This window comes from Felis catus, chromosome B2, assembly GCF_018350175.1.
Source record: "Felis catus isolate Fca126 chromosome B2, F.catus_Fca126_mat1.0, whole genome shotgun sequence".
NCBI classification, from domain to species: Eukaryota; Metazoa; Chordata; class Mammalia; order Carnivora; family Felidae; genus Felis; species Felis catus.
In genome coordinates, this window is record NC_058372.1 from 18,018,025 (window position 1) to 18,030,115 (window position 12,091).

At 46.7% G+C, this 12,091-nt stretch overlaps 1 protein-coding gene across 2 annotated transcripts in view; it reads right to left on the reverse strand.

Annotated features, from left to right (window-relative positions):
* Positions 1-12,091, reverse strand: part of GCNT2 (glucosaminyl (N-acetyl) transferase 2) — a 57,292-nt gene that overhangs the window by 25,741 nt on the left and 19,460 nt on the right. The window contains exon 1 of one of the 2 annotated variants that reach the window (XM_003985814.6): positions 5,351-6,651. The exons of the other annotated variant lie outside the window; for it this stretch is intronic. Within the exon in view, the coding sequence (XP_003985863.2) occupies positions 5,351-6,275 (925 nt within the window). The 5' untranslated portion in view covers positions 6,276-6,651. Of the gene's footprint in view, positions 1-5,350; positions 6,652-12,091 lie in introns of those variants that run through there. 2 annotated transcript variants of the gene reach the window in all.

The window sequence follows — 12,091 nt, forward strand, 5'->3', positions numbered from 1 at the left end:
ATACTTTAATCCAATTTCTTTTGTCTTGCAGAATGTTGTTCTAGAGATTAGGAATTAAAAGCTAACCGAGAGCAGTGTTTCTGCATTCTTTCCTTCACGGGGGTGGGGAGCAAAGTATGTTTGGGCACAGATTCCCCAGTAAAGATGATCCAAATATTATAGCATCACCAATGACCGGAAGCATCATAAATGATCCTTCAACTGCCTACAGCTTCGGCATAGCTCAACTATGTAGGTTGTATGCAACCTGTCTAAAGTTTCTCGACTAGGAACTCAGCACGTTGTGATCCAGACTCATCCATCAGTCTAGGTACTCAAGAGCCAGAGTGAATTGTAAATTTTCAATCTTCCCCCAAATTTCTGGTCCTCAAAGGGTCTAGGTTTCCTCCATGAGGAAACACAAGCCAGAAGGCCCAAACCACCAACACAATATTTTAAAAATCATGTCCAAATTTATTACGTGTATTTAATATTATGATCTGGCTATATAAACGTAGTATCGTTTTAAAATTCTGTTATATGGATAGGAACCCATGGAAGTTTCTGATTTATATAATTTTTTCCTTCAACCAGAATTTACCTCCATATTGATCAAATAAGTGTCAATATGGATTTTCATCTGGCCGCAGACACACACAAATAGCTGCATGGTAGAGCCGACTGTTCTAATGACATTTTTAAGACATGATCCTACCAGTCCATCAATATTTATAATTCTCGGTCACCGGCATGACTGAATGCATCCTTTGTGGTTCTAGAAACTGATTTCTAAACTTAGGCTGATGCACAGAGAACACAATGCATACTTTGAAAAACACTGGGACTGATCCAGCCACGCCCAGATTTAAGGGCCCGGTAGGTAACCTTTCGGGTAGAGAACACCTACCTTCTAAATAGCTCAGTGTTTACATCTGCTGGGAGCGACACCTGGAGAAATGTTTCAAGTTTCTTTCTATTGTTGTCTTTTCTTAACCTTTCATTTCCTTATACCCGTGTTTCTTTCCCCCTAATCCAGTAGCGAAGGAGCAGCCCAGATCAAATGAAGACAGGAGAAGCCCACTGCACGAAAGGGGAGCAGGCCAGGAATCTAACAGCAATACTAACAGTGAGGCTGGAGGGGCGCCAAGTTGGGGGAGAAACTCCAAACAGGCGCACGTAAGATGGAAACGAACTGCAGGCGTCCAGGGAGCCAGGAGCAGGTGCTTTCTCTTGGAATCAGATGCGACTGCATGATGGGCCCGGGGTGGCTACCCGGAAACCAGATTTCTTAAGGAGGAACTTTGCCCTATGACATTCCGACTGGAACTCCGAGGCTTGCCAATTCTACAAGGTCTTTCTGATACTTTTATCTTCTCCTTCACTGATACCACGTGTTGGCCTAGCTCTAGGGGCATTATACCTCCACGCGGTATCTTACCTACCATTTCTCTAACCCTTACTATCGAAAATTACGCCACCCCTTGTTTGGATCCAGGTGACAAATCGCTTCAAAGTAAGGAAAACTAAAGCGTATAAGTCAAAAGCAGCTTCCTAAATGTCGGCCGATGATCTGTGCAAATAAAGAACGCATTGTGTCGTCCTTTGTTTCTCGCTTACAGACAATAGGGGACCTGCTATAAAGATCATTTTTCTTCGTCTGTGTATTTGTGGGAGAAAAAGAGTATATGTGGGGGCGCCTGGGGGGGGTTCAGTCGGTAGAGCATGTGACTTGATCTCGGGCTTGTAAGTTCGAGTCCCACATTGGGTGTAGGGATTTCTTGTAAATACATAAATAAATAAATAAATAAATAAATAGATGGACAGAATACTGTTAAAAAATGAACAGACAAAACTCATAGAATACAGAGATGGGTGGTTATCAGACGGGAAGGGGTCTGGGGGTGGGTAAAACGGGTGAAGGGGGTTCATTGCATAATGACAGGTGGTAACCAGACTTCTTATGGTGGTCACCTCGTAGTGTGACCATAAATCAAATGATTATGTTGTACACCTGCAACTAATCCTATGCCAATGTTACCTCAATTAAAGAGAAAAAGGATGTGTACCGTTTTCCACGCAAGATGTTTCATTAATTTTATTGTCTGTAAACGTAGTAAAGTATCTCTGGAAGGATGTATAAGGCAGCAAATCTATCAGGAACTGACGGAGTGCAAAATAAAGAGATCTGACACCTTTTGAATATATTTCCTGTTTTTTAGGAAGCTAACTTAAAAAAAATGCTTTAAAAACAGGGGCAGATATTCAGAAAAAGAAAAAAACAACAACACATTTTTTGAGTGGTGGAGTGGGGGGGAAATGAGTCCAATATACTAAAATTCTAAATCCGGAAACAAACTCCTTGAGGTCATGTCTGTCTTCTTACAAAAGGCACTCTTGGTCCATGGAACAGTAGTTGGTACAACTAAGGGCTAAATAAATATTTGTTGACTGCTAAAAATATAAATGTCAAAATGTTCTACTAATTTTTGAAGACTTCTATTCACTGTGAAGACAAAGTCTCGATACACTTCACAGGGACTAGGTTCAAAGTCTCAGCCTGCTTGTTCCTCACCCCCCCCCCCCCCCCAGCCTTTTGTAAGAACACTGGCCATTTCCACTGGCTCACAGAAGGAAGAGCCAGACCAAAGCCTGTTCCAGATGGGGACTGGGGAAGCTGTCACAGAAGCCTGTGTGGGGTTGGCCATCAGTTCCAACAAGGACACCTTCCCATGACTCCAGTTTGCACAGCGGCCCTGCTAAGCCTCAGCGTGTTCACCGTGTTCGAACACGCGCGCGCACACACACACACACACACACACACACACACATTCTCTCTCTCTCTCTCTCTCTCTCTCTTCCTGTTAACCTTATTTCCAGCTTAAAGTGGTCAGCTGGAACTTACCTCCATGGCCCCCCCCCCCTCATTTTTTTCCCCACCCTTCCCCTGTCCTGTCTCCCTTCAGGGATTCTGCAGGGAATTTGCTTCAGATATACAGGAAAGATGAAATGACTATTCCCTCCTTTGCTGGTGCAAGTTCAAACTTCAGGTCACACAAATCCAGGATTAGATCCCAGCTTTGCTTGGACAAGCCGTGTAAAGATGAGCATATTACTTCAGTCGCTCTAAACCTCCTTTTCTTCCTCTGCTCGTAAGGATTACAATGATCATTTCTCCTAATTAAAAGAAATGATGGGGGCACCTGGGTGGCTCAGTAGGTTAAGCAACCGACTTCAGCCCAGCTCATGACCCCGTGCTTCGTGGGTTCGAGCCCTGTGTCGGGCTCTGTGCTGACAGCTCAGAGCTTGGAACCTGCTTCAGATTCTGTATCTCTCTCTCTCTCTCTCTCTCTGTGCCCCTCCCCTGCTTGCAAAAAATAAATAACCCTATTTATTTAGGGTTAAATAAACCCCTGTCTCCAAAAAATAAATATTTAAAAATTAAAAAGAAAGAAATGATGAAATACATACCTCTGCAGCAAACTATACCAGCAGAAAACAATATTAGACACCATGTATCATATATTTACACGTTTTTTTTTTAATTTTTTAAGTTTATTTACTCTTGAGAGATAGAGACAGAGCATGAGCAGGGGACGGGGAGAGACACAGAATCGGAAGCAGGCTCCAGGCTCTGAGCTGTCAGCACACAGCCCAACGCGGGGCTCGAACTCATGAACCGCGAGATCACGACCTGAGCCAGAGCCGGACGCTTCACCCACCGAGCCACCCAGGCGCCCCTATTTATGTGTGTTTAAGACAGTCGTTTGAGGGGCGCCTGGGTGGCGCAGTCGGTTAAGCGTCCGACTTCAGCCAGGTCACGATCTCGCGGTCCGTGAGTTCGAGCCCCGCGTCAGGCTCTGGGCTGATGGCTCAGAGCCTGGAGCCTGTTTCTGATTCTGTCTCCCTCTCTCTCTGCCCCGCCCCTGTTCATGCTCTGTCTCTCTCTGTCCCAAAAATAAATAAACGTTGAAAAAAAAAATTAAAAAAAAAAAAGACAGTCGTTTGTAAATAATCAGGATGAACACTCACTACACTATGATACTGTTGGTTTACTCCTGCTCCTACAAGTCTGTGTGATCTGACAATTTAGCAGCTCATGGGATAGCATATGTCTCTGTTCCCAGTCCCCTTGCCAGTCCTCTTTCTGCCCTGAGTAGACTTTTGAGACCATGACTCCAGTCTGGCTCTGAGGAATGTGGAGTGATTGAGAAAGGAGCAACCACTATGCATCTACTTCAGAGATGAAGGTGGCTTCCAACCACACTCCAATGTGTCACTGGCAGTCCTACCTGTAAGCACAGGGAGCGATTTCACACACAGCAGGCACCGGGCCACCCTCGCGCAGGGCCGGTACCCACAGCCAGGCTGGCACAACAGTGGAAACTAGTCGATGGTGGCATCACCAGGAACAAGTGGTGGCATCACCAGGAACAGGTGGTGCAGGCCACACAGGTGTTCTCAGGCAGCATACGGAGAACAGAACTTTGAAAAGATACTCAGTCCTGAATCAAAGAGGGAATTGCGTTCTGTTTTCTGCCTTCAGTCGCCTGGCACCCCTTGGACCCCTTTCCAGATTATCATAAACAATGGAAAAGACTTAACAGTATATAAAGCCAAGCGGCTGCAAACTGGAATTTCTAATAATCTGTGACTTCGAAATTGAGAATTTACTTTGGATCGACCCCAGCTGTTGATCAACTCTGTCTATTCCAACTCATTTTACCCAGTTCTTCTGGGCAACACCGTACCAGACCGCTCGTGTTGAACCCAGTCGGTCGAGACCTGGGCACTTGATCAGATCTCAGACCAGAGACATTTCACTGAAGAGATCATTTATCAACATCCAAAGATTCTAAGATTCGAAAAACAGCCCCATCGACTTGGAGCATTGACTTTGAGGATCAGTGTTAACACCCCGTAACACGCTCTGAAAGAAACACTACCTATTAGAACTCATAATTCTAGACTGCTTATGAAAAATCAATTCCATCACGTTGTAGCTGTGCTTATCCAGAAAAGCATGAAAAGCATTCATTCACAAGACTGAGCTAGCACATGTGGATTATACCTCAGTTAAAACAAAAGCAAAAACAAAACACTGAGCTACGAGTCGGTTACTATGTGATACATGATCGAAACAGACCAGACCTCCCATAGTCTGCATACTTCTTAGATCACCATATTGCACATAGTTACAAGACGACAGAGCTGGCACTAAACTGTCACTAAAACTCAACCAGACTAAGAGTTTTCTAAGGGCTCACATTTTTTCCCAAATTAATTTCAAATGGGTCTGTTCTCTTAGGAGCGTTCCACGTTAGTGAACTCAATCTATGAATAAGAAAACGTTGGAACGGCAACCGGCACCTACCTGGAATCCTGTTAAGTGTCACCCAGAAATGTTCGTCGGGGCTGTAAGTATCTTTTGACCAGTGTAGTAGATCAATGGCCCTTTTGTCATGGAAGACAAAGTTGACAAACTCTCTCGTAAGGGCCACATAGGCGGTGCCAAAGTAGATGGTCAGCTGATGTGGAGGCGAGGTTTTCAAAATATTAGTATTTTTCACAAAAGAGCCATCCTTGCCTATGTGCTCCTGGTGGACATACTTAGTCCGTTTAATTGCGTGATCCGGAGGCAGTACCCCCGGGGTTATGTTTTTCCCTTTAAATCCTTTCAGATACCGGACTATCTCCTTGTTGGTTTTCAGGGGGAAATCTTGCCCACACGTGTTGATGGCGTACCTCCATGGGACCTTGGAGGCCGCAAGGTCTTTTAGGCAATTCAGGTCAGCCTGGAGCCTGGAAATGCCTGCGTAGACCACAGGTTCTCTCTTTGACGCAACAAAAGCGTTTTGGAAGCAACTCAGTAACCGCCATACAGATTCCTTAAACTCAGCCGGGGCTTTCTCATCCACATGAACACAGTAGACGTTCTGGGGCATATAGATAGCCCTGAAGAGCCTTTCAAAAGTGTCAAAGTCCTTATGGATGACCATGACATAAGCCAAAGGGAAAGCGACTTCTTCTTCCGACAGGGGGCTTGTGATGTAGTGATTCTGGATCAGGTAGTCCTTACAAGGGACGCTTCCCAAAGGGGATGGTAAGGTCTTCCCCCACAGAAAGGCTGACTTAGCTCCTAAGGCGTCATCACAGGCTTGCGCTGGAGAATACCGTGGACTGGAACCGTTCACCTTCCCGAAACTCTTTGGCACGTTTAACTGGCTACTATAAAGGATCACCAAAATAACCACACAGAGCAGGATGAAAGCAAAACAGCAATACCTCCAAAAGTTCATTATTTTCACTTCCTCGGGGAAGGGATCTCTCTCCAGGGATGGAGAAATGACCGGCCCCTGAAACCTCGGGCGCGAAGAGGCTGAACTGACGGCTCTTCGCAGTCTGGGATTTCGACAGCTTCGCCGCGGGGCGTGAGCGCTTCAAGCCTCATCTACAGTCTCCCGGAGCGCGGCGTCCCTCCTCTGGGGCGCCGGCCGGAGAAGAAGCGATGCTCCCCGGGCTCGGCGTGCTCTTCCGACCCTCGGTGCTGAATCCCGGCCGCGCTCCGCCCCGCCCAGAGGCCCTCCTCATTTGCATACGGAATGCGAGTGGCGGATCCTTGCAAATTACCTACTGCATTGGAAGGATGGGTCCTTTTCGCCAGGGCTGAGTCTCCTCGGCTTCACCCCGCCCCCTCCCATCCAATCTATTCCGATACCATCTCCCTTCTCTTCCCAGGCTCCCCCCCCTCCTCGCCTGGCAGAGTAAATGCTCCCACTTTGCCCCCCCCCCCCGGGGGAGCCCCGCGACCTGCTAGCCGCCCCGGGGAAAGCACAAGGTTGAGGACCTCTGCCCCTCGGGTTTATTTGCTTCTCTGCCCCTCTTTTTGCTTGTCAGTGTTGTTTCTACCTCTGGGCATGCAGACACAGATAAGAAAAAAATGCACTTGTAACACGTGTTCAGCAGATTATCAGCTGCAAAAAAAAAAAAAAAAAAAAAAAAAAAAAAAAAAAAAAGGAAAGAAAGAAAAAAGAAAGGAGAAAGAAAGAAAAAGAAAAAAGGCTGGTGAGGTACGTGTTCCCCGGATTAAATCAGCCAGTTTCCCATGGTGTTATACACCACCGAGTCTGTGGAGGCTATGGGAAGAGGGAAAAAAGCATCACCCTCTCGGGGTATGGCAGAAGGAACCTAGTGGTGACTGACTTGTAGCATTGAAGGGTCCGTGTGGATGACACAAATCGTAAATGAAACAAACACACGTTAGTTTGCACACCAGACCGAAACGTGAGAGTCCTTGTTCCCAGAGAGAAAAGTTGGTTCCCCTTTCACACAGAGCTTCAGATAACTTGAGCTGTCAACACGGTATTTATCTACGAAATGTGGAGTGACTAGCCACTGGGTCTTTTGAAAAGTCTGACAGCTTCAGATTTGAGTTCATTTCACAGAACTCAAAGAAGTCTCCTTCCCACCAAGCCACCTCTCCCACTTCCTTATTCTGAAGAAAGAACAAAGGCTTCGGGGCCCGCTGCAAAATTCCTGGAAGTATCACTCAGTGTAATTCAAGGGAGGCAGGAAGAAAGAGAAGCCCAGCAGGTCCGGTCACATTACACAGGGGTTGTCACAGCTCACCTGTGCCAGGTGCCTGGAGCACTCAGCAAATGTGGAGTGCCTTGTAGACCTATGAGGGCGGTAAGGACGCTTCTGGGGAAAAGGGACTGGTCCAACTACAAAATCCATTGTGACAGTCACAGTGGTATGCTAAAAATGCCTGCGCCCATCTCCCGTCCCACCTGTCTGGGCAGGATCAGCTGCCTCTGTTAGGAAAGTGTTTGGTGTATAATGCAGCCATCTCCTTGCCCTCTTCCTGTCCCACCCCTCTCCCTTCCCCCCCCCCCCCCCCCCGACTCCCCAGCTTACTGTAATGGGCTGAGCTAATGAATGACAACAGTGTCACGGATGTGATGGATACGGATTTGGACACAGACCCGAAGAGTTGGAGGGGACCTTAAAGATATCTAATTAATACAACCCTTTATTTTACAGATGAGAAAACCGAGGCCAAGAAGAACATTCTTTTCCCAAGTCATTCAGCTGGAGAGAAGCCAGAAAGCTTCACTCTGCAGCTCCCTAGTCCAGATGCTGGAGCCAGTCCATTTGAGCCTCAAATCCCTGCTGGTCGCTGACCAGCTGTGAGACCAGGGTAAAGTTACTGAACCTCTCTGAGCCCCAGCTTCTTCATCTGTGAGATGGACAGTCACAGTGGTTTCCGTTTCACATGGCTGGGAAGAACATAAAAAGAGATGACTCTGGGGGCACCTGGGTGGTTCAGTCGGTTGAGCGACCGACTTCGGCTCAGGTCATGATCTCACGGTCCATGAGTTCAAGCCCCGTGTCGGGCTCTGTGCTGACAGCTCGGAGCCTGGAGCCTGCTTCTGATTCTGTGTCTCCCTCTCTCTCTGCCCCTCCCCCACTCATGCTCTGTCTCTCTCTGTCTCAGAAATAAATAAACATTAAAAAAAATTAAGAAAAAAAATAGAGATGACTCTTGTTCAGGGTTTATGTTTATAATCATACATGTTCAATAAGCATTACCAACTATTGTTATTGTTTCTCTTTAGAAAAATATCCAACATCTCCTGACCTTGTTAATGAACTGATATTTTGACTTCTGTTCTTAGTAATGGCAAAGAGAAATTTTTACCCTCTTAAGGCTTTCCAGTGGGTTGCTTTATTTCTACTGAAACAGGGGAGGTTAAATTCCACTCTTATCCTTCCCCATCACTCTCCCCCTTCGCCCTAGACACAAAATAGAAATATGCTATAGGAAGGGAAGAATTGAATAGGCCATGTGGATGCCTTCACTTCCCTTCACTCTTAGTAGAGCCACGCCCTTTTCTGTAAAATACATCCTTGGCAGAACTTCCGTGGAGAGCAGGAGTAGGGGAGGGCTGGGGGGGGGGGGGGAGGGAATTCTGGGCTCTCATTGTAGGTTCGGGGTGGTTTTCCCCTCTTTTTGCCTTGAGCCTTGACCCTACAGTAGAGCCCCAATGGAATGCCAATACAAAGCAAACTCAACAAATTTTTCATCAGGATTTATTCAACGCAGATTGCAAGCGGGGCTGCGAGAGAGGCGCGATGTGATTTACAGCTCCAAACAGCACGACCCGGGTGATGCCTCTCTGGTCTGTCCTGCCTTACGTACAATGGTTTAGAAGAACAACGTGAGATTGCGAGGTGATGCCCTGCTAAGCAGTTAGCCCAGCGGGTAGGTTTGTTTTGCTTGGTATCTGTGGCAACTGAACAGGCATTTTCTTCTAGCAAATAATTGGGGCGGGCTAAGCTGTGACTTCCAACCAGTGCATTATTTCTGCCGTGGTCACTGCAGTTGGCTTAACCTACTGCAAACTGTCATCAAGCGGGCATTCTGTATGACCTTCCCCTGCCTCTCCGTACCCCAGGATAATCTTTAACATCACAAACGAGGAGATAGCACAGGAGGCAGCTAACAACACATCATCAGCTCAGCTCTGCACGAACACACGAGGCGAGGCTACCTAAAGGTTTCTGAGAACACGGCGGGATCTTTTCTCCCTTACAGTCACTGGGTTCTTAGTAACTTAGGAGCCATGTGTTGGCCCCAGCTGAGCCATGAGGGGTAAACGCGGAGGCTGGTTTGGTTCTCGGCAGGGGCAGGCTTGGAATCCGGGCCTGACTCCTTTCCAAGTGCTCATACCTCTCTACCACAGATCACTCCTCTCAGCTTAATTATTGCTGCTGGCTCACGACAACGCTTTGTGACGGGTCCCCTCATTTCCGCCAAATGTATACCATGCTGTATCAGTCTGGCAACCCCAAATGCTTTGGCTACGCGGGAGACACAGAAAATAAACAAGAAAGGATCTCCCAGCAACCAACGATCACAAATTTGTGGGCTGGATTCACACACGTGAATGTGTCAGGGAAGAGAAATGAAAATAGTAGGTGAAGCTGGAGGAGGAAGGGAAAGACAGGGCTGGTAAGTTCACAAGTGGCAGCTCACATTTGGGCGAGGTGTCACGGACACAGAGGGAGGGTGGGGACCGCAGCGAAGAGCCTATGTCCCACCTAAAGCAAGCAGCTCCCTCTCAACGCTGGCCAATAATGCCACGCTGGCCACAGGGCCTGTAATTTTTTTTTTAATGTTTATTATTGAGCGACAGAAAAGGAGCATGCGTGGGGGAGGGACAGAGAGAGAGGGAGACACAGAATCTGAAGCAGGCTCCAGGCTCTGAGACATCAGCACAGAGCCCGACGCAGGGCTCGAATCCATGAACCGTGAGATCATGACCTGAGCTGAAGTCAGATGCTTAACTGACTGAGCCACCCCGGCGCCCCACTCTTCAAATATTTTCAGAAGTGAGAAATCTGAATTTTACCCTTAAAAAAAATTCCCAGACTCTTTGAATGTGACCAAGTACTTAAGAAATTTTTAAAACACAAGTGCATGCATGTACATGCACCCTGAAGGCTGCATGGAGCCTTCAAGATGCAAATTTATCATCTTTGTTTTAAGCATCAGAGGTCCTGTTCATGTGCGTTGAACCCCTCTCCGGTCTTAGGCCATGAACTCTTAGTATAGTTGAACAGTCATAACAAAGTTACTCAGACCTAAGCAGCTAAAAAGTCACAAATTCAGGAGGACCTGTCTGACTCAGTCAGTTAAGCGTCCACCTCTTGGTTTCAGCCCAGGTCACGATCTTACGGTTCGTGAGTTCCAGCCCGGCATCAGGCTCTGTGCTCAGAGTGCAGAGCCTGCTTGGGATTCTCTGTCTCCCTCTCTCTCTGCCCCTTCCTCACTCATGTGCTCTCTCTCTCTCAAAAATAAATAAATATTGTTTTAAAAAGTCACAAATTAACAGAGGGAGGTAGCACGGGGACACCCAGGCACCCTGTTGTCAGCAAGGTGATGGGCTGCGGGTGAGAAGGTTCAAGAAAAAATCCAGAAGCAGAGCACTTGCAAGACCATTCAGTTAAAGGATGGCTGCCATCCGTTCAGCTCAGGGACCATTTTAAATGTTTTTTTTTTTCAACGTTTATTTATTTTTGGGACAGAGAGAGACAGAGCATGAACGGGGGAGGGGCCGAGAGAGAGGGAGACACAGAATCGGAAACAGGCTCCAGGCTCCGAGCCATCAGCCCAGAGCCCGACGCGGGGCTCAAACTCCCGGACCGCGAGATCGTGACCTGGCTGAAGTCGGACGCTTAACCGACTGCGCCACCCAGGTGCCCCATCAGGGACCATTTTATTACTGCCGATCAGTACCCCCAGCACTTGTAAATTATCAAATAAGTTAATGTCTATGAAAGGGTTTGACAATCATAAAGATTATTGCAAACATTGGGCCAAGCAGACCGTCTCTGAAAACAAGCAGAGCGCTAACATTTAGTGAGAAGATATATAAATGTATTTATCTATCTTATGCATACCTGCTGCACATTCTATTTAAAAAGTCACTTGTGAAGGATGTTTATTCAGAATTTCTTTTTAAGTAACCAGTTTCTGCACAAAAGGGGAGGCTTTTAGTTATTTAGCAGTCACAATTACGACAAAATTTTTCCCTGAAAGTATTAGGCAATTATGTTGACCACATGATTCTACGTCAGCATTTTTTTTTTCTATAAAGGGCCCCACAGTAAATATTTTAGGTTTGTGAGACATTTGGTTTCGGATGTAATAACCACTCACGTCTGCTACCACAGCTCGCAAGTAGCCATAATATGTGCCTGTGTCCTGTGAAGTCTTTATTTGTGGACACCGATATCTCAAGTTCATATAACACCCATGTCACTAAATAGTCTTCGTTTGTTTTTTTCCAACCATTTAAAAATGTAAAGTCATTCTCAGCTTGTGGAGAGTACAGAAACGGGTGAGACTTAGCCCATGGGCTGTGTGTCATTTGGCGATCCCTGTTCTAGACTGCAATCGGGTTCCTCCAGGCCTATATTTGGCAATACTGGAATCTTGGCAATCACCTATAGATTCTGTATCTTTCCAGACAAAGAAATGTGAAATGGGGCCAATTACACCTGCCTGAAGCCCCTTTACATCCATCATCTGGGTTATAGTGCACAGCAC